General features: G+C 42.2%; 1 protein-coding gene across 1 annotated transcript; it reads left to right on the forward strand.

The window, feature by feature from the left end:
* Positions 1 to 647: 647 nt before the first annotated feature.
* On the forward strand, positions 648 to 25,998 carry LOC149842816 (uncharacterized). Its single transcript, XM_089999456.1, has 6 exons — positions 648 to 1,099; positions 1,462 to 1,676; positions 22,696 to 22,996; positions 23,101 to 23,186; positions 23,298 to 23,389; positions 25,550 to 25,998. The coding sequence occupies exons 1-6, from the start codon at positions 821 to 823 to the stop codon at positions 25,810 to 25,812; spliced, it is 1,236 nt and encodes a 411-aa protein (XP_089855582.1). The 5' UTR covers positions 648 to 820; the 3' UTR covers positions 25,813 to 25,998.
* The last annotated feature ends 197 nt before the right edge of the window (positions 25,999 to 26,195 follow it).

A 26,195-nucleotide genomic window follows, 5' to 3' on the forward strand; every position in this document is an offset into this window, starting at 1 on the left:
ATTAACAAATAAAAAATTGTGTCCTCTTGTCTAATTTTTCAATGTTTTTGAACTCGTGAGTCGTGTCACGAATCCTCGTGTCCACGTGTCTTTGTCACATAGGTTCTTGTTATATATAAGAAAAAATAGGTATATTCATAATCAATGAGATAACTAGATGATCATGATCAGGCAGTGCCGAAGGGATTAAATATAAAAAAAAATATCCCTTGATTAAATAAAAACATATTCTGGCAGTTAGAGGGCTCGCGAGAGGGATAAGAAAGTAATGTAAAGTAATAAAATTACAATCCTCAGATTAAGCAGTGTTTAATGATTAATCTGAAATCCCAAAAGATCATAAGCCATTTAATAGTAGAACCCAAAATGATTGTTTGCTTCTTCTGTCATAAGATGAGAGCAGCATTTCTATATTTCTAGACGCTTCTGGATTTTCTCTCCTCCCGTTCTCTTGTGTTGCCTGTGTTCTCTGATATTCTGAGAAGCAGCAGGACAAGAAGAAGAAGAAGAAGAAGAAGAGAGAGAGAGAGAGAGTGCCCACCCGTTCTCGATCTCTTCGCTTCCCGTCCGTCGGTCGGACGCTCCGTCAAGATCTCACCGTCCATCTCCACCGAGCCGGTGATTGCCATCCCTAGCGCTAGGATTTTAGGTGGAGGGGTGGAATTCTAGGGTTAGGGTTTCTTCTGGGTTTCACCCAATTCACTCCTTCCGTGGTTTCGTCATTCTGTTCGTTTTGGGGGATTAGTAGGCCGATGTGGTGAACGGAGGGCGTGGAGCTATTGTGGGGAATCTTTCCATTTCATCTGAATTGGGGTTTAATATGCTCGGGGATCGGTTCTACTACCCGCCTGCTGCTAGAAGGCAGCAGCAGTTGCACAAAAGCAGGCCCAGTGATGGGAACACGGCGAAGTCGAAGCCGGTTCCTGGTATCAGGATGCCAGAGAGCCGGGGCGAGTCCGCTGATCCCGGGAAGCAGGCGCAGAAGGAAGACTCCGGTGTGTGCTCTCCTTCTGTGGATTTCCATTCTGGAAACTTGGACCGGTTCCTTCAAGCCACAACGCCGACCGTACTGTGCGTACCTGCACAGTACTTCTCTAAGGTACGATTCTTACTAACTATTTGATTCTTCTGCTTTTGCTTAATTGGAAGAACTGCATTTTTGGCCCTTCGATCATTTGGTTCAATGATCGCTCAATTCCTAAGGTTTATCTACTTGAAATGCTTGAATTCTTGCGATCATTTAGTTCTTCGGTTGCATTATCATGCAATTCTTGCTGTTCTTTGATCCTCCGATTTTTGTATTTCTCCAATTCTACAGCCTTTCGAAATTGCATTTTTTTTCTTTGGTTGTACGTTCATTTAGTTCTTGGGTTAACCCATGAGAAGAAAAGAATTATCGTTTCCAATTTGTTTTCGTCTTTGACTGCGTGGATATTTAGTTCATCGGTGTGTTTTCAGCAGACAACTATGCGGGGATGGAGAAATGGTGATGCTGAGTTCCACCCCTTCTTCACACTTGGTGATCTATGGGAGTCTTTTAAGGAGTGGAGTGCGTATGGGGCCGGTGTGCCGTTAGTGTTAAATGGAAGTGATTCTGTTGTTCAGTATTATGTACCTTATCTATCAGCGATCCAACTTTATGCAGATTTATCAAGTTCTTCCTCATCGAAGCCTAGGTGTGTTTTCTTTTGGTTGTAACTTTTTGTGTTACTTAAATTATACTTGTCATTATGTTAGTTTTTCATCAGTGCTTAGTATATTTCTTCAGTTTGATGATTGACATTCTTCTATAAGAATGAGAAGTTGAAAAGTACCAGTGAAAGTAATGTGCATATTTGATTGACAAGTTTTTGGATGTATTGTGGACATAGGTTTATCAATCATTGTATAATGCTAAACAAGTTTCTTCTTAGAGTAACTGGTCTGTGTGTGCGTGCCTGCACGCGTGGGCATGCATTGGCTGCAATATTTTTCAACCGAGACCCGTGTTATAAATTAGCTTGAAATATAACAATAATCACCTGCATCATTTTTATTAAGTACCTTTTTGGAGATTTGATATCAGAATGTTAACAGCTTCTGTTATACTTGCAATGGCATATTCAGAATGTGTTTCCGTAGCCTTTTTTTGGAGATTGGATGACAGTTTTCACATCTTCGGTTCAATTGTGTTATTTCAAAGAAGACAGTGCTGAATATTATCTCCATCGGGTTCCTGAAAATGTTTTTTTCCTACATCTTTTCGTTTTCAAATGTTTTCTGGCATTAAAATGAACATTGCCACAATGTGGAGAGTGCTTAGTGTTAGTCTGAGTTCTCTTCATATGTGCAGCATTTCTTGGTGTCAGTCCTGCTGGACATTCTTGTTAGTTGATTGTGTTTCTTTAGCTCGTAGCTTCATTCTAATGGATGATTAAATACATATGCAGCTGGTGGGAAAAGTTTGAGGTTTTCAAGACTCAATTTGGCTAAGATAAAATTTTGTAAGTTTCATCTTGGTGGGACAGCTCCAAAATTGTGATTTTGGATCCTCCAAAGTGCAGAACGGGTTAAGGACCATGTTTACCTGCATCCATGATAAAGCTGGATATCTGATAACATACGTAAACATGTTAGAAAACCAGAGAAAACTGGGGATCAGAAATTCTGCTTCCCAAAAAATTCTTTTTACTAACCCAAATTGAGATTTTGTTTTCACTTAACAAATACAATTTGTACGGACCTATGATGGCAATGTGTATTGTTGGGAAAACTGTAACCTAGATTTCTACTTTGACTGTGGATATTAGATGAGATTACAACATTGTCTTGTGAATAACCTATGTCACAGGGACTCGGCAAACTGGATGCTGCACCTGCGTCGCCGTGATGCAAAGCGGGTGCGGCACCCGGTGCGGTCAATACACCCAGGGTTATTTGTGTCCAATTTTTGGACAAAAAAAATGCTCCCGACTTTTCTTTCGGCGAACACACACACACACACAGAGAGAGAGAGAGAGAGAGAGAGAGAGAGAGAGAGAGAGAGAGAGAGAGGACGCGGCAGGGGGCCGTCGGCCTTCCGGCGAATGCAGAGAGAAAGGGGGAGGGCACGACAGGGAGCCGCCGGCCTCCTGTCGGCCCTTCTGCAAACAAAAGAAGAAGGAGACGAAGAAGAAAAGAAGAAGAAGAGAAACCTGAGAGAGAGCCGGCATCGTCGTCGGCTCCGGGGTTCGGTCGCACTCCGGGAGCGAGAGAGAGTGCACAATCGAGAGGGAGAGGAGGAGGAGCGCAGGGGTGAGGGCTTCCCCCTCACCCTTGTGTAATTTAAAGGGCACGGGAGGATGCAAATCGGGAAACCTCAAAGGGGTTTCCCTTTTCAGCAGAGGGAGAAAAAAATGAAGGCCCGTTACTGCGTGGGCGTTAAAATTTTTTTTTAGGGTTTTCCCTGGTCTCGGTTCCGGTCCGGGTGTGATTTTTTTTTTTGTAAAATCGTGAGTTTTACACCTACCCCCAACGAGCAAAGCCCTCAGAGAGATGAGACAGCTACCACACCCAGGGTCATTTATGTCCAACTTTTGAACTTTATATATATATATATATATATATATATATATATATATATATATATATATATATATATATATATATATATATATATATATTTGCTGCAACCCCTTACCCAAGTTTTTTGAAAGTGCCGCACCCGCACCCATGTGACATAGTGAATAACTTAAGTGGATAAATGAATCACTCGATTAGTTTGAAGACTGGAGTCTAACATAAAAATTCGTCTTGTTTGACTTGAACTTTCTGTTTGTCTTGATTTCTGGTTGGAAATGCAGAAGCAATGAACTTTACAACCCGACCATAAAGATTGATTATAGATCTCAAAAATCCTTTTGGAACAAGATCATGAGAAGTGAACATTCAATTTGTGCATTTTAGAAACTTGGGTTACTGCATTCTTGCCTTATCGATATTCTGGGAAACTATTGTAGGTGGTATGTTTCTTCTGTGCCCAGAAGTGTTTATTAGATGCACATGTTGGAAGTTGCCTGCTAGAAGCAAATTCTTTCACAAAATCAAAATCTATGGTTTGGCCAAGTAACAAGGAATTTCTTCCTTTTTGCTAGAAAACTTACTAAATCAATCAAAAATCTAGTAATTACAAACAAAAGGACCACAACATTGGGATTTTATTGAATGGAATTAAAAAAAGGCTGCAATCAATGCTTCCAGTCTGTCAAGAGCTGATCTATGCTTTGCTTTGATTAGACCATGTTATAGGTGCATGAAACTGTATAACAATAACCGTCGGTGCAAGGGGATAATGTTGATCTGGCCATAGTTATCTCCATGTCACCTTAATCCACTAATTCCAAATCTTAAACCAGTCTTTTTTTGTGTGTGTCAAACCCGAGGCATGTCATCTATTTCTTTTAAGCTCCAAGCATTGTTCCAAAATACTCCCTATTTTGGCGATACCAGGAAAAAAAGGAAATTAGATACATGGCTGCCCAAAATAGTGAGTTATCATCTCCATATTCTTGACATATAAGGTTCAACTATTAGTAAGTTGATATCCTTGTTTTTGTAGAGTACATGCTGGGCTTATAAAGAAGAATTGTCTGTGAGGAGGAATGTGCAATCGACAAAGGATCCAAATGCCAAATTTCATTTGTTGGAACATTGGAAGATTATCCACATTTGGTTCCAATAGTTCAAATATAAGGATCTAATAAACCATTGTTCTTTACCTCTTTCCCAAAGAATAGAGTCATGAATCTCACAAGGCCTTGAAGGTTTCTTTGCAAGTCTTCTCCAAAGTCCATGAATTTAGGCTTACTAGTTTGGTCAGTATTCCTTCCAGAAAGGCATCCCATTTTCTGTGCTTTCTTTTCATAAATCAGGATCTCTAGATCACTAATATTTGCTTTCCAGTGTTAAGCTTCAATGGCATAGTTTGCTTTCAATAGATGGCCTTAACATTGACTCATGAAATTGGGATGTTAGAGAGTGTGAATTAAGGAGAATATTGCTAGTTCAAGGGCAAGCTCTCTTTTTAAGGGTTGAATGAAATAGCTGGATGGTTAAGTCACATTATCATAACCAAGGGTCTTGGGTTTAAATCCCACTGAGGCTATTCCCCTGCTTGACTATCAAAAAAGGTAAAAGATCGAAGATTTTGAATTGAAATGGCTCCAATTTTCTAGGCCTAATGGCAAACCAAAGTGTTCTCTTTTCCTTCAAATTCCCAACTTGACTGGGACTACTTGATTGGAGTGCCTCATGGGTACAACGGTTATTTAGGATCCCACTTTAAATTGTTCATCTTATGACTTATGTCACATGGATACAGATGCTGGTGCATGACACAATGCTGATACGCTTAGTACATTGCAATATCTTTAAAAAATTAGGACATGGCAATACAACCGCACACACACATAGATGTATGTATGTGTGTGTATAAAACAACAATTTTAAATTACTACAATTAGAACATCAAATAATGAAACTAAGTTGAAATCTATGTAACACAGACTCTTCTAACAGGGCACCACACCGGCACCCATGCGGGTGCGACACTTGGACACAACTTCCTTTGTGTTAGGTGAAGTCAACCACACTGAGGTCCATTTCTGTCCAAAAGTAGATTCAGTTAACTAACCAAGTCCAGTTTTATCTATATTATATATATATATATATAAATACATAAATGCACACACATACATATAGTGTTAACTTAAAACTGTTTAAAATTATAATATATACACTCCCCACACCCAAATTTTTTTAAAGTGCCACATTGCTGCATCTGCACCCGCATCCGCACCGGCACCTATGTGACATAGGTTGAAATTAAAGTGTAATGTAATTGATGACAAATTTTAAAATAAAAATTGTTAGAAGACGAGCTCCATATTTACCTGCGCAAGAAAGAAAACAAGTGATAGAGAAAAGGGGCTGAAGAAGGTCACGTCTGAAATTGTTAGTTTTCATTGATCTATTCATTAGTACATATATTAAGTGATTACAAAATAATTAGGGTACAAAAATACCCTTTAATGAGAGGTTAAAATTACAACATAACACGACTATTTGGATACGGGTCTGGATTGAATCCAGATTCGTAAACGAAGACTTCTTTTCACCCTCCCTCAAGTTGTACATGATCTTGGATCATGAACAACTTGCCTTTTAACATCCAAAATCTGTCCTTTGTTAATCCTTTTGTGAATATGTCTGCAACTTGCTCTTCTGTTCGGACAAAATTGGGCTCAATTTCTTTTTCTTCGACCTTTTGCCTTACAAAATGTTGGTCTATCTCAATGTGTTTTGCCCGACTATGATAAATAGGTTTGAAGGACATATTGATAGCACTTTGGTTGTCGCATAGTAAGAGTGATCGAGCAATCGATTCTCCTAGCTCTGTAAGGAGGTGTCTTATCCATATAGCCTCTGCAGTCGCGGCAGCCATCGATCTGTATTCGGCCTCTGTGCTCGATCTAGCTATGGCTTTCTGCTTTCTACTGCTCTAAGAAACTAGGTTTGACCGAAGAAAACTGCAATAACCAGATACTGATCGACGTTCATCTGGATCCCCTGCCCAATCAGCGTCAACATAAACAATGACCTCATGTGCTCCTTGATTCAGCCCATCTTTTTTGTATCAAAGTCCATCGCCGACGGTGCCTTTCAGATATCTTAGTATTCTCTTAACCGCCTCCATATGTGATGTACGAGGCTCATGCATAAATTAAGACACTTGATTGACTGAATATACTATGTCAGGTCGATTGAATGTGAGGTATTGTAACATACCTACTATGCTGCGATATCTAGTAGGATCTTCATATAAATCTCCCTCTTTAGAGCTCAGTTTTTGATGTATAACACTTGGGGTTGCCGAGGGGTTGCAATTCATTATACCCGCTCTACTGAGAATATCCACTGTGTACTTATGTTGAGTGAGAGTAAGAATATCACATGTCTTGTCGACTTCCACCCCAAGGAAATATCGTAGATCTCCCAGATCCTTCATTTTAAATCTCTGATTCAACAATTTATTTACTTCCTCAATATGAGTTTCACAGTTTCCTGTAATGATGATGTCATCTACATATATCAATAGGAGTGTGGTCACACTCTGCGTCTTGTAGATAAATAATGAATGATCAAGAAGAGATCTAGAGAAAACATGTCTTTATATTTCAAGTGAAAAACTCTCGAACCAAGAACGAGATGCCTGTTTCAAGCCATATATCACTCTTTTTAATCTACACATATTGATTAGCATCTTGTTCCGTATAGCCTGCAGGCTACTCCATATAAACTTTCTCCTTTAGATCTCCATGCTGGAAGGCATTTTTAACATCTAGCTGACTTAATGTCCATCTATGTTCAACAGCTAGACCCAACACAATTCGAATGGTCCCCATTTTCACAACAGGCCTAAAGGTTTCATGAAAATCCTGCCCTTGCTCTTGTGTGAATCCTTTGGCAACAAGTCTGACTTTGTACCTTTCAATACTCTCATCAGGTTTATATTTGATCTTATACACCCATTTCGATCCAACTACATTCCTATTTGGTGGTCTGGGAAAAACCTCCCAAGTGTCACATTCATGTAAGGCTTCCATTTCTTCTCGCTTCAATCTACTTCTTTGAGTTGACAACTTGATAAAATGTGAGAGGCTCATCTTCTTTGTTTATTGCAGTAAAAACAATTGAAAATCCAGAGAGAAATTTTTGGAGCTGACCCATTTGTCAAGTGGGTGTCGAGCCCGAGTAGACCTCCTGACAGCCAACGTCTGTGAGGAAGTAGGAGGTATATTAAGGTCCGGACAGGAAGTAGAGACGGCTGGAAGTTCCTTTTCACGTCAGGTGTAGACGATACCCTTATACCTTCCTGTTTCCAAGGGTTGTGCAGCAACCTCTTCTGATTGTGATGCACCTTTTGACTCCTCACATGTTTCCTTCTGACTATAGTCCGGAGGGCATTCATTATTAATGTTGGAAAAGAGTTCGGAGCTTAGCCATGGATGATATACCTCAACATTGGACCATGAGCTGGAGGGGTTAGTTGGTTGATTATCAAAGTTCATCTCATCAAAAATAACATTTCTCGACACTTTTATGTGTTTGCTCGAAGGATCATAGCACCTATACTCCTTATAGTCATCTGCATACCCCACAAAACTACACTTCAAGGCTCTGTCTTGAAACTTATGCCTCAATGAGTTGTCAACGTGCACATAACAAACAAACCCAAAAACATGTAATTCATGCTAATTTAGATGAATGCCAAAAAGTGTAAAGTATGGCAATCTGTTTTCAAACAGTGCCATAGATAGACGGTTTATCGCATACACTGTAGAGTGAAAAGCCTCTGTCCATAAAGTAATAGGGAGATTACTATCATGAATCATGCTCATTCACTCTCAATAATATGTCGATGCTTCCTCTCAGCAATCCCATTTTGTTGAGGTGTGTGTGGGCAAGACACTCTTTTCCTTATTTCATTATGCTGAAAAAATTCAATAAAATCACTAGAGGAGAACTCTCCCCCTCCATCACATTGGAAATGTAGAATGTTTTCAGAGAAATGATTTTTGACAAAGGAATAGAACTTTCGAAATAATCAAAAGACTTCTGATTTATGCTTCATGAAGAATATCCAAGTATAACGCGAATAGCTGTCAACAAAGATAAGGTAATATCTACTTCCCGAGCCAGAAGCAATTGGCGCAGGACCCCACTCATCAGAACATATGATCTCAAAAGGCCTTGAAGCTCTTTTATTGATTGAATTGAAGGGTAAAACATGACTCTTACATAAATGACAACTCGAACATTTTATTTCATTTGCTTCTGAACCCAGACTAGACTTAGGAATCAAATTATTTGAGACAAGTTTTTCAATAAAATGATGACCACAGTGACCCAATCAACTGTGCCAAAGAATTGACTTATTATATTCAGAAATAGCAAAAACACACTCAGAAGAAACCAATGATGGATGCTGATAGAGCTTCAAGGATGAACAAGTGGAATGAACTGTGGATGAGGGATCTTCTTGAAAAATCTACATATTGCCTCGTCTTTTTCCCTCAATGAATGTCTCTCTCGTGCGAAGATTCTTGACATAAACAGAAGAGAGAGTAAATTCAAGTGAGGCATTAATATCATCAACAAGTTTTGAGACAGAAACAATATTTTTCTGAATATTTGGAGCATGAAGAACATTTGAAAGTTTGAGGGAAGGCTTAGATATGGGTATAACAACATTTCCAATGTGTGAAATGGAGAGGTGAGCTCCATCTCCCATGACTATACTATTTCTACCAACATAAGAAATAGGGTTTAGGAGTTTACCCGCATCACCTGAAACGTGGGTTGCTGCCCCTGAATCAACGTACCAAGTGCCTTTATCGTTCTACTTCATATTCAGTCCCGCCAGTGCTGCCAATAGTAACTCCTTTATTTCTCCCTCGGCCTTTGAGTTTTCTATGTCTTTCTTAGCCTCTTGTTGTGAAGATTTCCCTTTATTTTGTGGATTGAACCAACAATTTGCTTTAACATGTCCCCTTTTATTACATAAAAAACAGGTAAGAATGGGCCTTTGACCTTGCTGATTGGGAGAAACATTGGGCATTGGAAGTAGCCCACGACCCCCAAAGCCAGGTCTTCCTTGTCCACTCTTGCTTCGAAAGGCACCACCTCCTCTTCCTCTGCCATAAATCAACCTTGTGGCAAGAACTTCTTGAGTCCCAGATTGCACACAATTTTCTTCAGAGAAGCCCTTCAGACGCATCTCATATTGCAACAATTTTGCACGTAGATCTTCGAACTTAGGAAGCTCTGGTAGACACAACAAAGATGTTGTCAGAACATGATAGTCTGGCCCCAGCCCACTTAGAGTTTACTATACTTTATCTTTATCATTAACCACACATCCCATGATAGCCAGCTGATCCATGATGGTCTTCATTTTATTTAAGTATTCCATGATAGACATTGAATCTTTCCTCAACATCTGAAATTCTCGCTTAAGAAACACAACTCTAGCCTTAGATATTTGCAAATATGTCTGAAGTAACTTGTCCCACAATTCCTTGGCTGAACAATCATCAGGAATGGCTACAAGTACCTCTTGCGACAATGTAGAAGTGATGTATGCCACCAATGCTTGGTCTCTCTTCATCCAAGCGATGTAATCTGGATTTCTGAGAAAGGCAGTAGAAGATATACCCCTTTACCATCTTCCTTTTCTTGCGAGATAAATTCTAGAGGGGTTGGAATTGACCCATCCAGATGTCCAGAGAGATCTCCTTATGAAAGGAACAATCAGTCTTTTCCAAGTCAAGAAATTGGTATTGTTTAACTTCTCAGAGACGAGTTGACTAAGAAAATTAGAAGAAAGAGCTGTTTGTGGGAGTGAGGAGTCCATTGAAGAAAAACACAAGAAGTTGGTGTAAAAAGAAAAAAAAAGAATCTCTGGACCAGATTCAATCGATTGAAAAAATCAGCCACTTTTAATATTCTGCCTTTTTTTTTGCAGAAGTTAATAAACCAGGAAAATTATATCCTGTCGTGGCCAGCGAACATGACAAGTCTGATTATGTCAACACTGAATCAGTTCCTTGTTGAACGAGTATATCTAGTTTCCAAAAATTTCTGTAATCTCGAATAATAAGAATGATAACTATGAAACATAAATATTTCAAATGAAACCAGATTAGCAGCAGAGGATCCTGTCGATGATCCCTTTTTTAAATAAGCAAGGATTGTTGGCAACGGAAGAAGAAGATCAAAATCGATTTTTTAACGTGGAGACACATTACCGATTCTTGAAGAAAAAAGTTTCAGAAGTGGACGCTTGAAACAAAGAAAACGCTGTTTAAATAACACAACAATAGAAGAAAAAACGCAGATTGGAAGAAGATCTGGGTTTTGGATTCTGAGAAGGAAGAAAAACACAGATTTAAAGAAAGAAGAAAAACGCAGATTGGAAGAAGATCTGGGTTTTGGATGCTGAGAAAACGCAGATTTGAAGAACCCAGATTTAAAGAGGAAGGAATAACATATTTAAAGGGAAGAAGAACGAGCACAGATTGGGTTTAGAAAGGAGAACACAGATTGAAATAGGATGGCTTTTGGATTCTGAGAAGACGTCGATTGGATTCTGAGAAGACTCCGATTGGAAGAACCCATATTTAAAGGAAGGAAGAATGTAGATTGGAACTCACAGATTTCTCGCCTTGGAACTCAAGACCATCTCTTTGGACACTCCTTTTGGAGAAACAATCTCAGGCCCAGCTTCAACACTGCTGTGATACCATGTTAGAAGACGAGCTCTAGATTTACCTGCGCAAGAAAGAAAACAAGTGATAGAGAAAAGGGGCTGAAGAAGGTCACGACTGAAATCGTTAGTTTTCATTGATCTATTCAGTAATACATATATTAAGTGATTACAAAATAATTAGGGTACAAAAATACCCTTTAATGAGAGGTTAAAATTACAACATAACACGGCTATATGGATACGGGTTTGGATTGAATCCAGATTCGTAAACGACGACTTCTTTTCAAAAATAACTCAAGTGAATATGAAATAAGTAAATAAGATCATAAAAGAAAATAGATAAAGCTAATGACACAATATTGAATGTGCGTGAAACTGGTTTGACCATGTTGATGAAGTGTCATATCATGTTCGTGAAGTGTCTGAGTGTCGTGTTGTGTCAGTACGAGATTCACATGCTAAGTGAAGTGTCTATGTGACATAGCTTATGACCATTAAGATTTTCAAACTAAATTAAACTGCTAAAAATTCCAGAATTAAATGAGTGTGTGTGTGCTTTTTTTATTTTTAGTTTGAAGATATAATTAAAAAATATTGCATGCATTTGAAAACTGGCATTTTTTATATCTTTTCCTATTTTGATGATCTCAAGATGGGCCCTCAAAAAACTTTCAATTTGCACCTTCACATCATAGACTCTCCCCTTTTGTGTGCAATTATACACGCCATGCACCTGCATGCGAGTACAAGTCTCTTTTTTATAGATGGTCATTGAGCAATATTCTTAGGGCTATCAATGGTGAGAATTCCATAACTCAACTGGTTGCTAACAATTCATACTACTGATTGAAAATAACTTGTGTTGGTTGAATATTGATTTAGGTCCTATGTCACATGAGTACCAGTACAGAGGGTACGACAAGAAACTTTCAAAAAATGAGGGTATGGGGACAAGTATATATATATATATATATATATATATATATATATATATATATGTGTGTGTGTGTGTGTGTGAGAGAGAGAGAGAGAGAGAGAGAGAGAGAGAGAGAGAGAGAGATGGTTTTATGGGTTTCAATCCAGGATCCATGTTGTAAATATTAAAAGTTGATTTTATTGATGTTTTTAATAAATGTGGGGGTAGGCTGATATTTTTTATAAAACAAGGGTTTGGCTGATAATTTTAATAAAGAAGGGGTAAAAGAAGGTGAGATATAAAAAAAGGAAGAGGGAGGAGAGGCGCCAGACTGAACCATTTGTCCCACACCTCTCTCTGGGTCTGAAATTGAAGAGGATGGAGAAAGAGAGAAGTTTGAAACCAAAGAAGGAGAAAGAGAGGGAGGAGAAGAAGAAGAAAGAAGAAAGTAGAAAGGGGTACCTTTCTCTCATTCCTTCTTCTTTCTTTCTCTTTCCGCCTCTCTCTCTGTTCAAGGGAGGGCTCGGGAGGGTTTATCGAGTCAAGGCCCTTTGACCCAAGGTCAAATAAGCAAAAAAAAAAGATATGGGTTTTCAAATTGGGTCTGTGTTTGACCAGATCCGACCCAACCCACCCGTACCAGTGTTGCGTCCAGTACCCATACTGATGCAGGGCAGGCGGTACCAGTACCAGTACCATGTGACCCTGGCACGGCCAGGGAACCCGACCCACCAGTTGGAATGGACGATCGGACCCAGCAGCAGGGTCCGACCCCAGGTGAGTTGACTCGATGCAGGAAGATAACGCGCACCTACTCCAGAAAAGGGAAGACCCGACTCAGCACCGATCCAGTCCCGAATTGAAGCCTTCTCGGGTCTGGACCCGGATCCAGTGACCATCTTTAAAAAGCACGACTTAGGGCTGCATGAGGCAGTCTTTGGAGAATAACTACAACTTCTTTTCTTTTCTCAGCAGCCTCACTTTCTTTCCCTGTCATTTTTGTTCTTTTCTTTCATTATTGTTCGTTGTTTACCATTTCCTTCAATTTGTTTATCAGCAACCTGTCATAGACATTGGTATTTAATAAAATAAGCCCAGCATCACCATCTGGGTGAGTTCTTTATTGTTTTAAAGTCTGTTTAGCCTACGACTGTACCAGTCGTGCCTTTCCAGCTTCCATCAAGCTCACGCGAGGGTTGGAGATCGCCTCCAATAACTGCGTCTTCGCTGCCTTTGTAGCAGCCAGTTGACGGCTGCATCAACTTGGTATCAGAGCACAGGCATCCTCCGTCAGCAGCCGCATGGCTCAAGAGACGAGGGACGACCCGGCACGGGGCAAGGAACGGGAAGAAGTCGTTACCGAGGACCCAATGATGCGCATGATGGAGATGATGACAAAGATGCAGCAGAATATGCTGCGCCTGAACAGAGAGATGGCTGGAATCACAAAGAGGATGGATGGGATTGACTGTCGACTCGTCGCCATCGAATCGACCGCAGGATCGAACCCAGCGACGACCCAACTAGTGGATACCACTGTGGGCGACGCTGGTATCCTCACGGCTGCAATGAATGACCCAACCCAAGTGGGTCCTCAGCCTGCGGTAACTCAGGAGGGTTTTGGGGAAGGCCTGCGCCGGACTCTCTGTCGAGAGGCGCGTCAGCAAGGTACGCCCCCCTGAACTCTGGTGCGACTGCGATGCAGCTGACCCCGAGGCCTTTTGGAGATCCTCCCCTCACTGGCGCAAACCTGCAGGCCTGGCATCGACCCACGCACCTGGGAATGCAGGCTGGACCTGGCCTGCATGACCCGGGCTTGACGCCGACTCAGGCAGTGGGTGTGCCAGCGTCAGCTCGTGCAGGGAGGGGTCTGTCAACCCTCCCGGCACCCGCGCACGGGGTTGTGGTTGCCGGCAACTCGAAGACTAAGGGGACAGATCCCCTGTGGTCCAGACCTGAACCCTCAGGGACCGGTCAGGAGATTATTTTATTCGGGTCCGGACCCGATTACCGAGAACCACCCTTTGGGTTCTCAGGAGCGGGTTCGGGTCTGGCAGCCCCATACCCAGCCTACCCAGTTGGGTTTGGTTCGCAGTTCGCTCCGAATCCGACCCAACCCGTGATGTTTGAACCCCAAAATGGATCCCATACCGACCCGAACTTGTATCGGACCCAGACGGAACTCCAGCTTGATCTTGAGCCGGGTCAAAACCAGACCCATACTCATATGGACCGTGGATCGAGTTCGAACAAAACCTTTTATCCCCACAACTCGATCCCCGATCCGACCTACCCAAATCTGGGTTCGACGAGTAGTTTAGGTTTAGGCCCGATCCATATCCAGTCGGGCGAACCATCCCAGTCCTACCCCAACCCAACTAGATACCCGAACTCTAACCAACCCAATAACCCCTTCCCGATCCAAAACCCAGTATCTCGCCTGACCCTACACCCTTATCCTAACCCAAACCCTTACTACCTTTTTCCTACCCACTTAGAGCCAGAGGCCCAACCCAACCCCCCACCTTTAGTAGGACCCCCTTACATACCAGTGCCACAACGACAACCACCGGCGGCGCCCGCCCGCGGGCAAACCCGACCGCGACAATTTCAGCAGGGAGCGGCGCGACCTGAGCGTCGACTACCCCTCGGTGGAGTCCGTCAGCACCAGCATCCATGCGAGCAGTACCGCATAGAGGACGATGAAGCAGCGTGGGACGACGACGCGTTCTGGAGCGAGTATCCTGCAGGAATGGTGGACGCTCGACAACAGAGAGCAGTGGAGCATCCCTCCACTTATGGGGTGAAACTGGACTTTCCGGAGTTTGCAGGACGGTTCGACGCAGAGCAGTTCTTCGACTGGTCCTATGTCGTGCAGTTTTTCTTTGACTACCACACCGTAGCAGAACACCGTCGTGTCTCTTTAGCGTCTACTCGGTTGAAAGGGTTAGCACAGACATGGTGGGTGGAGCTACAGCGATCGAGGGAGCGGCAGGGGCTAGGGCGTGTACAGTCGTGGGAGGAGATGCAAAGACTGATGCAATCAAAATTCGTGCCTTCGGATCACGCTGAGAGAGCCTACAAGGAGTATCTAACCCTGCGTCAAGGCACTCGTACTATGGCGGAGTACACTGCCGAGTTCCATCGTCTTTCTCTACGGGTGCAGATTGAGGAAACTGCCCGCCAACAGGTCACGAGGTACATCTCTGGTCTCCGTCCTGTTATTTCTGACGACTTTAGTTGTATCACGGTTGAGACATTAGATCAGGCCAGCAGTTATGCCATGAATGTCGAGGAAAAGTTAAAACAGAGGCAGGAATATAGGACCTCCCGTAGTGAACAGTCCAGTCGACCCAAGTCGAGTTTTCCAACCAGGGAAGCGAGCTCCCCTAGAAAGGACTCAAAGTTTACCCCTAGAGCAGAATTTAGCAAACCTGATCCGTCCGGACCCGCATTCAATACCCGGTCTAAAACCAAACCTAGTGAGTCTACCATTCGATGTTTTAGGTGTCAGGAGCTAGGGCATGTCGCGTCTAGGTGCCCCACTGTGGGCAAAAACACCCATCTCGTCGAAGGTATTGTGGAATCAGCATCCGAGAGTGAGAGTGAGTCCTTGGTCGAGGATGTGGATGAGAGGGAAGTCGTAGAGTTCGACGGCAATGTCGACAATCTATTATCCATCCGTCATGTCTTGACCGCACCCCGTGAGTCGACCCCTACCGAATGGCTACGGAACAACATCTTTAGAACCCGATGCAACTGTGAGGGTCACGCATGTGATGTTATTATCGACACCGGTGCTTGTGAGAACATGGTGTTCGAGAGTGTTGTGTCTACCTTGAATCTGAGAACTAAGAAACTGTCTCACCCCTACAAGATGGCGTGGTTCAAGAAAGGAAACGAGGTTTCCATCACCCAGCGTTGTTTAGTCCGATTCTCCATGGGGGAGCACTACCACGACGAGGTGTGGTGTGATGTAGCCCCTATGAGTACGTGTCACATCCTGTTGGGACGTCCTTGGCAGTTTGATCGCAAAACCATTCATGATGGCCGTAGGAACACGTACTCGTTCATCTTTAAAGGTCATAAGATAATCCTTCTCCCCATCAAGGAGACGGGGTTTCCCACGGTAGATAAGCCTGAGCGAGTTCCCCGACTGGCCGGACTATCCTACAGGTCTTTCTTGAACAAATTTCAGGAGGATGGTTATTGTTATGCTGTGGTGGCTAAACCCTCAGTGAATACGTCGTTACCAGTTCCTACGGACATCAAACCCCTTATTGAAGAGTTTAGCGACATTATGCCGGATGACCTTCCAGATGGTCTTCCTTCCATGCGTGTCGTGCAACATGCTATTGATTTTGTGCCAGGGTCGAGTCTCCCCAATCTCCCCGCGTATCGTATGAACCCCTCCGAGCATGCCGAGTTGTTAAGGCAGGTCCAGGAGTTACTGCAAAAGGGCTTTATTCGTGAAAGTGTGAGCCCTTGCGCGGTACCCGCCTTGCTCACCCCTAAGAAAGATGGGTCCATGCGCATGTGTGTGGATAGTCGAGCCATAAACCGCATAACTGTCAAATACTGTTTTCCCATCCCTCGTTTGGATGATATGTTGGCTGGTGCTTCCATTTTCTCCAAAATCGATGTAAAAAGTGGGTATCACCAGATTCGTATTCGAGAGGGGGATGAGTGAAAGACTGCATTCAAGACTCGTGATGGGTTGTATGAGTGGTTAGTCATGCCATTTGGGCTATCCAATGCCCCAAGTACTTTCATGAATATGATGACCCAAGTGCTACACCCTTGTATAGGGAAGTTTGTCGTGGTATATTTCGATGATATTTTGATTTATAGTTCATCTTTGTCTGACCATTTGAGTCACCTGCGTCAGGTCTTAGAAATTTTAAGGAGAGAAAAATTGTATGTCAATGCGAAGAAGTGTGAGTTCATAACGTCCAGTGTCGTTTTCCTAGGCTTTATTGTGTCATCTGATGGAGTTAAGGCAGACCCCGCGAAAGTTCGTGCGATTGTCGATTGGCCTGTCCCAAAGACTATTGGCGAGATCCGTAGTTTTCACGGATTAGCCACTTTTTACCGACGTTTCGTGAGAAACTTCAGCACCCTCATGGCCCCCATCACAGAGTGTGTCAAGGGTACTAGTTTTCAGTGGACGCCTGTTGCGGAAAAAGCCTTTTCTATCATCAAAGAGAAAATGATCAGTGCCCCTGTCTTAGCCCTTCCTGATTTTAGTGCAGTCTTCGAGGTTGAGTGCGATGCCTCCAAGGCGGGAATTGGCGCAATCTTGAGTCAGAATCGCAGACCTGTTGCCTTCTTTAGTGAGAAGCTTACGCATGCCAGGTGTCAGTATTCCACGTATGATGTTGAGTTTTATGCCGTCGTACAAGCCCTTTGTTATTGGAGACATTATCTTATTTATAAGGAATTTGTCTTGTATACGGACCATGAGGCATTGAAGTATCTGAATAGTCAAAAGAAGTTGAGTGCTCGTCATGCTAAGTGGGTCAGCTTCTTGCAAGAGTACACATTTTCAATTTGCCATCAATCTGGTACCCTCAACAAGGTGGCTGACGCTCTTAGCAGGAAGAACAACCTCCTGATGACTATGTCAGTGCAGGTCGTTGGGTTCAAACGGTGCAAAGAATTATATCCCACGGACCCGGATTTTCAACAAGTCTGGGAGGGGTGCATCTCTTCAGATCGCACCCTCGACCCCCGTTTTAGTATTCATAATGGTTACCTCTTCTGTGGGAACAAATTATGTGTGCTTGATTTCTCCCTTAGGCTTCAGTTGATTTCTGAATTACATGAAGGAGGGTTAGCAGGGCATTTCGGGCATGATACGACGTTCGCTCTGTTAGATGAACGATACTTTTGGCCTAAAATGCGCAAAGATGTTGTCAAGTTCATCCAAGGGTGTCATGTGTGTCAAGTGTCCAAGGGTCATCGTCAGAACAGTGGTCTGTATACTCCGTTACCCATTCCTGAACGGCCGTGGGAGCACGTATCCATGGATTTTATCGTGGGCCTCCCCAGAATGCTACGTCGTTTTGATTCAATTTTAGTCGTTGTTGATCGGTTCTCCAAAATGGCTATTTTTTTCCTGTGTAAGTGAACCACTAATGCCTCTTTAGTAGTGTCCTATTATTTCAAGGACGTCGCTCGCTTCCATGGTCTACCCCACACAATCACTTCTGATCGTGACACGCGCTTTATGAGCCACTTTTGGAAATCGTTATGGGCTTTATTGAAGACCAAGCTTCAGTTCAGTAGTGCGTACCACCCCCAAACCGATGGCCAAACCGAAGTTGTGAACCGCACCTTAGGAAACTTGTTAAGGAGCCTAGTAGGGGAAAATGTTAAAACCTGGGATATAGTCTTGCCTCAAGCCGAGTTTGCGTATAATAGTTCCATCAATAGGTCCACAGGCAAGTCTCCTTTTCAAGTGGTTTATGGTCGGTCGCCCACTCATGTCGTCGATCTAGCTCCAGTGTCCAGTCTCCCTGACCCCGCCCCAGACGCCTTTGATGTCGTTGAATACATGTGTGATATACATAGGCAAGTCCGGGCCAAACTCATTGAGAGTTACGAAGCGTACAAAGCCTTCGTTGACCAAGGTCGTCGCGACATTCAGTTTCAAGTCAGTCAGCTTGTTTGGGTCTACCTGCGTCCTGAGTGTTTTCCCGTGGGCACTTATAATAAACTGAGTCTTAAGAAATATGGTCCCTTCCAGGTCCTACGACGTTTAGGTTCGAATGCCTACCTAATAGAACTGCCTCCCGATTGGAACATTTCCCTGATTTTCAATGTGCCTGATCTATATGCTTACTGTGGAGACAACAAGTCGTCGGAGCCGACTTTTTCCCAACCAGGGGAGAATGATGCAGGGCAGGCGGTACCAGTACCAGTACCATGTGACCCTGGCACGGCCAGGGAACCCGACCCACTAGTTGGAATGGACGATCGGACCCAGCAGCAGGGTCCGACCCCAGGTGAGTTGACTCGATGCAGGAAGATAATGCGCACCTACTCCAGAAAAGGGAAGACTTGGCTCAGCACCGATCCAGTCCCGAATTGAAGCCTTCTCGGGTCCGGACCCGGATCCAGTGACCATCTTTAAAAAGCATGACTTAGGGCTGCGTGAGGCAGTCTTTGGAGAATAACTACAGCTTCTTTTCTTTTCTCAGCAGCCTCACTTTCTTTCCCTGTCATTTGTGTTCTTTTCTTTCACTATTGTTCGTTGTTTACCATTTCCTTCAATTTGTTTATCAGCAACTTGTCATAGACATTGGTATTTAATAAAATAAGCCCAGCATCACCATCTGGGTGAGTTCTTTATTGTTTTAAAGTTTGTTCAGCCTACGATTGTACCAGTCGTGCCTTTCCAGCTTCCATCAAGCTCACGCGAGGGTTGGAGATCGCCTCCAGCAACTGCGTCTTCGCTGCCTTTGTAGCAGCCAGTTGACGGCTGCATCACATACCCAGGCGTGTCGACATGGGTAGAGCTGGTTGTTTGCCCTGTTACTCAGTTTAGGCCTGACTGAAACTCGATCATGCCTTTATTCCAAGCTATGTCACATGGGTGCGGGGGTGCGGCAAAATATATATATATATATATATAAAGTCCAAAAGTTGGACATAAATGACCCTGGGTGCAGTCAACGCACCCAAGGTCAGGTTGACCGCACCGGGTGTGGCGCTTGCACCCGCGTCGACGCGGGTGCGGCACCCAGTTTGTCGAGTCCCTGTGACATAGATTCCAAGCAATATTATTTGTCTGGAGCTGGATATCGATCTTTTTAGCACTAGATAATTTGGATTAAAGTTTAGATCCATTTGGGTTGGACCCATTTATGGCCTATGTCACATGGACACTTCACCTAGCATGTGTATCCTGTGACGACACAACATGATGTGGCACTTAGACACTTTAGAACGCTTCATGGACACAGTTAAACCCATGGTTGCCAGTCGCGGGAGCGGGAAGCGAGGCACTTTCAAAATTCTAGGAAGCGGGAAGCATGGGACGACTTAGAAGCGAATCACGAACTGTCTCGAAAGCGAACTGGAAGCGAAAAAAGAAGAAAAAAATAAAAAAAAATGAAAAAAGATGGAAGCGCGCTTCCCCCAAAAAAGAGATGCTTCCCCCACACGTTTCGGAAGCGCGACGTTTTGCGCTTCCGAAACGCGTATCGGGGAAGGGCGCTTCCCCTACTACATAGGCGCTTCCGGTAACTCTGGTTAAACTAGTGTCGGACGAACATTGTGTATTTTTCTTTACCGATTTCTTTTTATGATCTTGATTGCTTATTTTATATTCACTTGTGTTCTTTATGCCATGAATTATACTACATTTCAGTTTAAACTTAGTTTTGTTATTGGATGCTTATATATATATATATATATATATATATATATATATATATATAGATAGAGAGAGAGAGAGAGAGAGAGAGAGAGCTGAACATATTAGGCCCAATTTCTCATTCTGCCCCATAAGTTTTAAGTGTTTTATGATAGATCTGAACCATTAGATGTGTTTAACATGCTCGATTTAGTGGGAATTGACTCTTCAATCATGTTTTTTCGATGAAAAAACATATTTTTCTGAGCCGGGAAAAACTGTACCTTCATAGCCATTGATTTTGTATCACCGGAAAAACCCAGGTCAGATTTCGGCAATCCAAAAGCCGGTTCCCACTATACAAAACCTATAGATTACATCTACGGTGTTAGACGCGAGAAAAAATACTTAGAACTACGATTTTTTAAGGGGCCTAACGAGCCCTAACGAAAAAGGGGCCTGAGGAACACATTACTCATATATATATATATATATATATATATATATATATATATATATATATATATATATATATATATATATATATATCTGTGTGTGTGTGTGCAGGTCCCTGGGTTCTAATCTTTGAGAATTGCCATGTCATACCAAGTGCATCCGCATCATGTGCCTTTCCCGCATCCACATCTACATGACATAGTTTATAGCCTTACCAGTGTGATTAACCCTTGCCTCAAGTGCCATGAATTAGGAGTGTTTGGGAACTAGGTGATGTTTAGGGGGTGAATTTCAAGTTGGGTAGCCTCGTCAATGTGGTGAACCCTTGCCTCAAGTGTTCAACTTAGTTTTATTGTTGGATGCTCTTAATATAGTGATTTAGAATTTTTGGTTTACACACATGCACATCTATGTGTATGTGACATGTCCCCATGTTTTAATTTTTGACACACTCACACACACATATCTATGTGAATGTATATGGTCGTGTCTCCGTGTTTTAATTTTTGAGAATTGACCATGTTGTGCCAAGCGCATCCGCATCATGTCCCTTTTCCACACCTGTATCTACATGACATTATTTATAGCATTATCAATGCGATGAACCTTGCTTCAGCCTTCAAGTGCCATGAATTGGGAGTATTCGGGGACTGGGTGACATTGGGGGTTAAATTTCAAGCTGGGTGGCCTTATCAATGCAGTGAACCAAATGCTGTGAATTGGGTGTGTTTGGGAACTAGGTAACATCTAGGCGTAAACTTCAGGTTGGGTCAGCCAATTGAAAAAGGAAAAATTGCAGCCCATGCTTAAGCACAAGTCAATTGGCTTTGTCGCCAATAACTGCACCCAAGCTCAGCCATGTCGGGCAGGTTCCAAAAGCTCATCAAAGACCCAACCCAATCTCCACTTTAGTGACGTGTGGTCCCTAGAATAAATTGTATTAGGATTTTGCCAGATGTGAGTCCTTTTATTGAGCTTGCCAGGTTATATATGTTTCCTTCCCTTTTAGTATTGCTACTTTTGTTGGAGATAGATCAAGCAAGCTGTTTTCTCATTAAAACCTGCCAAAAGATATAGAATCTGGATTCTATTTTCATCATTTTCACAAAGCATTTGGTGTTGAAACATCTAAGTTTTATGGATGCAGGTTGCAGGTTGCAGGTTGCTAGTTGTCTAGAAAACTTAGTACTGCATTAGGATCCACTGAGCCATAGCGAATTTGGTAGATCAAACTGTGGAGTGCCATTTTGGATCAGGGGTCGTGGAACAAAATATAGAATTCTATTACTGTGAGCAAGATGATACACTGATGCATATTATTTCGTTCTTCCGATGAATTTTCTACAAGTGCTCTCTCTCTCTCTATATATATATATACATATAATTAATCATGAAATATATACTCTTATCCTTTTCTTTTTCATTGATTTCTCATGTTGATATTTTGTATCCATGCCCTATGTCCACATTCAAGGGACATAATTTTACCCTTTAGATCTGGTATTAGTTTCATATAAAGCAAGATCAAAATGACAGACATGTGTATGAGGTTTTTCCTTGAAGATCAAGTTAGGGTATAGGAACTATGAGATTTGCATTAAATACTGTTGACATTTTTGCATTTTTTCCTAATGTAGTTTTCCTTCTATTTTCCCTCTTCCTTTTTCTTCTACTCAGGCGACCTGGTGAGGCGAGTGATGTGGAGTCTTGCCGGGACACAAGTAGTGATGGTAGTTCTGATCTTGACTATGAGAGAAGCTTGAAAAAATCAAACAAGGAGGCATGGAACTGGCGCTATCCATCATATGAAGTGAACATGCCTAGGATGGATAGACAGTACTCAAGAGAAAAGTCATCAATAAGTCAAGAAAGTTTTTCAAGTGATGACGGTGATATATGTAATAACCCTCATGATTGTCTCATATTTGAGTTTTTTGAACAAAATCCTCCCTATAATCGGCAGCCTCTAACAGACAAGGCATGTTTTCGATCTCCACACAGTTGGTTGAGCATTTTTGTTTTTGATGATTGTGCCCATAATTTTATTGGTTTTAATAAAATTGATGTTTTAACTTGTTCCAGATTCTGGATCTTGCATGTCAATTTCCTAAACTTAAAACATCGAGGAGCTGTGATTTGTTGCCTGCGAGTTGGATTTCTGTTGCATGGTGAGTTTCAACGAGTTTTTTTATCTAATGTTGCATATATTGTATCTTTTCAATGGACAGTCTTGTAATCTATCTCAAATAATTAAGCAGTACATGTGGAACTTGGTGCAGGTACCCAATATACAGGATACCAATGGGTCCAACACTGCGGGATTTGGATGCTTGTTTTCTAACTTTTCATTCTCTCTCTACACCTTTTCGAGGTAGAGGTCCTTCTCAACCTATTAGCCTCTTCCAAAATTCACAGATACATGCACATACACTACTACACATGCACACACGTGCAGATGCCCATGCACATAGATGACCCTTTCATCCTTGCTCTGTCACTCTTCCTGTGGATTGGTTGAGAGTTACACAGAGGTGGCTTTGCCTTTTTGTCTTGTTATTTATGTCACCAATGGTTGGCCACCATGTGTTTGTGACTCCCTTCTCCCTGTACACACCCATGCACAAGTGCATCCTTTCCGTGTTTTCCCTCGTTAATTATGCATATGCAACCTCTAGAATGAATTAGGACCACATAGGGTGATTAGATTTGTACTGGTCATGTATCTAGCGGATGTTCATTTGGAGGCTAAAATTTTCTGAAATGCAAACTTCATGTAGCAGGGGTGAACATCGGCCCGGCCAGGCCCAGGGCCAGTTAGGGCCCAGCAGGCCCAACCCTGGACACTGAAAGCACAACCCGTCCCTATTCAGGTTTGGGCTTAGCCTGGGAATTATCAGGTAGGTACTGGTCAGGCCCTTTAAGCTCGATTAGTGAATGCGCCAGGAGGGGGTGGGATTCCATTGAAATGATGCTTCAGCCCTACCCTGAACACGGCTGTTTACTAATCAGGCTGGGTCAGGGTCGGGACTTACTGGGATTTGGGCTGCTGTGGCACCCCCGGTGTGTGTCTCTGTGTGTGAGCATGGTTTTTCCATTGTATTTCCTATTTTACTTTGTGACTTGGTCCTGTTGGGGTATTTTGCATAGTATCTACAGTCTAGTCTCATGCAAGAGTTTAGTTATCCAATTAACAAGATCTGCTTTTGATTGGGCTGACAATCAATTTGGTTGAGTCCTTCATGACATGAGTTTGGCGTATTGCTCTTCACCACTACTTGCCAAATGAATCTACATGCCTAAACTTTGAAGACTAGGAACTAGTTAATTCTCGACATGGAAAGCCTTAAAAAATGAGTACTGCATGGGAATAAGCAAATTAACACGGAAGGTATCTTGTATCCATAAGTATGATATAAATATCCATCACCACTCAAATCTGATGCATTTGAAGAAATATTTAAGAAGTGACAGCTTTTGTTTGTAAGAATTTATTTAAATTTGCATCATTAAGGGTGTTTGTGTTAAGCTTATTGGGAAAAGATATTTATGTTAAATAAAATCATATGAAGTTGTTATTATGTTAAGGAACAGGGACGATTCAGAGTGAAAACAAATAATTCCCTCAAGGATATAATTGTAATACTGATTATATTGTGCGAAACAACATAAAATGATTTTTTTTTTAATTAGTTAATTTGGACCCAAGTCAGTTTGTGTCCTTCAATGAGAAGTTGGGTATGAGTTATGACAGAATATTCTTACATCTATTGCTGAATCACACCAGGTCAGACTTTGGCATTGGCTGCTGTTAGTCCACGAATAATCTGACATTGGCCTATTTAGGTCATTCTCAGATATGTGGGGTGGGTGACCTGAAGGACCCTTGCCTCATAACTGCAATTTGCTTATGCATATCTGAGTCCTTTTTCTGAGAAAGGAATTTTGGCTTCTTCCAATCAAAGGCTCAGGTTTGACAGCGGCTCACATAGGTGTTTCTGGAGCTTAGACGAGTCAACTACATGTCAATATTATTTAGCTCATTGGTTTTATTGATGAGTCAGATATTGGCTTTGGATTTAGTTTTGGATGAGGCCATATATTGCAACATTGGTATTATGACCAGAACACAGTTGTAGACTAATCCTGAATCCTGATTTTAGATCTTGCATCTATCGTTGGTACTTCTTTGGCTGTGGGACTTTCAAATTAAGAATTTTTACAATTTTGTTACTTGATTTGAATTAGACAGCGTAGCATTGATCATAGCCTAATCCAGTGAACGTGCTAGTACAGTGTTGTGTTCACGACTAGGATTAGGTTCTTGCAATATTGACAAGTTTTTGGTACTTGGACCTCTATGTGCAGTATCACCACTTACAGTATCTGTTTGTATTTAATGTTGTCTTTTTAGGTCATTCTGATTGTTATTTTGTTGGTTATATCTAGAAATTAGATCGATGCTTGCAGACAATTGCATGCATGCATCAGGCACTCACTTTGACTTCCTACTGATAACGCTTGTTCTTGCCAGGTGCAGCAAGTGACCTTGCACAAATGGGAGGGATCCATTCCAAATGTTCTAGTGCTGCCCTTGATACATCTTCAATGTTGTCACTACCTGTTTTCGGTCTAGCCTCCTACAAATTTAAAAGTTCTGTATGGATGCCTACTGGAGTGTATGAGTGCCAGCAGGCCAGCTCATTGTTGCAGGCAGCAGATAATTGGTTAAGGCTTCTCCGAGTCATTCATCCTGACTTCCTTTTCTTCGTCTCACATGGTGCTTACTGGAGATGAGGATAGACAGCTCATGGTTTTTGGAATTTTGAATATGGAGAAACAGGTAAGCTTTTATTCCTGGCATCGTCCAGTGCCTGCACTGAAGAAGTTTTAAGATATCAAAAAATTTTGTAAAGAAAAAGGAATGACTGGTTTTGCCAGGGACAGACACCTCGATCTTGAAAGTAGCGCAGGGAATTGAAATCATATCTTTTTTTTTTGAAAGATGGGAGTTGAAATCATATCGTGTTTTATATTTGAATGAATAAAAGCTAATCGGCTCCCTTTGTTTTTTCCCATACTCCATCACATGCTTTGATCAAGGGGAGGTTGCGTTTGTTTTGTTTCCTTCCTGGTTGTGTTGATGGAGGGTGTAATAGCTATCATGCTTTTCCCCATTA

Source organism: Nuphar pumila, chromosome 3 (genome assembly GCF_984573655.1).
Source record: "Nuphar pumila chromosome 3, dmNupPumi1.hap1.1, whole genome shotgun sequence".
Taxonomy (NCBI): domain Eukaryota; kingdom Viridiplantae; phylum Streptophyta; class Magnoliopsida; order Nymphaeales; family Nymphaeaceae; genus Nuphar; species Nuphar pumila.

What these genes read in the sequence shown, in the direction of transcription:
- LOC149842816 (XM_089999456.1), top strand. Translation starts at nt 821, where the DNA reads ATGCTCGGGGATCGGTTCTACTACCCGCCTGCTGCTAGAAGGCAGCAG. An exon ending in AGTTGGATTTCTGTTGCATG is followed by an intron (nt 23,187 to 23,297) that starts GTGAGTTTCAAC and finishes AACTTGGTGCAG; the next exon opens with GTACCCAATATACAGGATAC. An exon ending in TCTCTCTACACCTTTTCGAG is followed by an intron (nt 23,390 to 25,549) that starts GTAGAGGTCCTT and finishes TGTTCTTGCCAG; the next exon opens with GTGCAGCAAGTGACCTTGCA.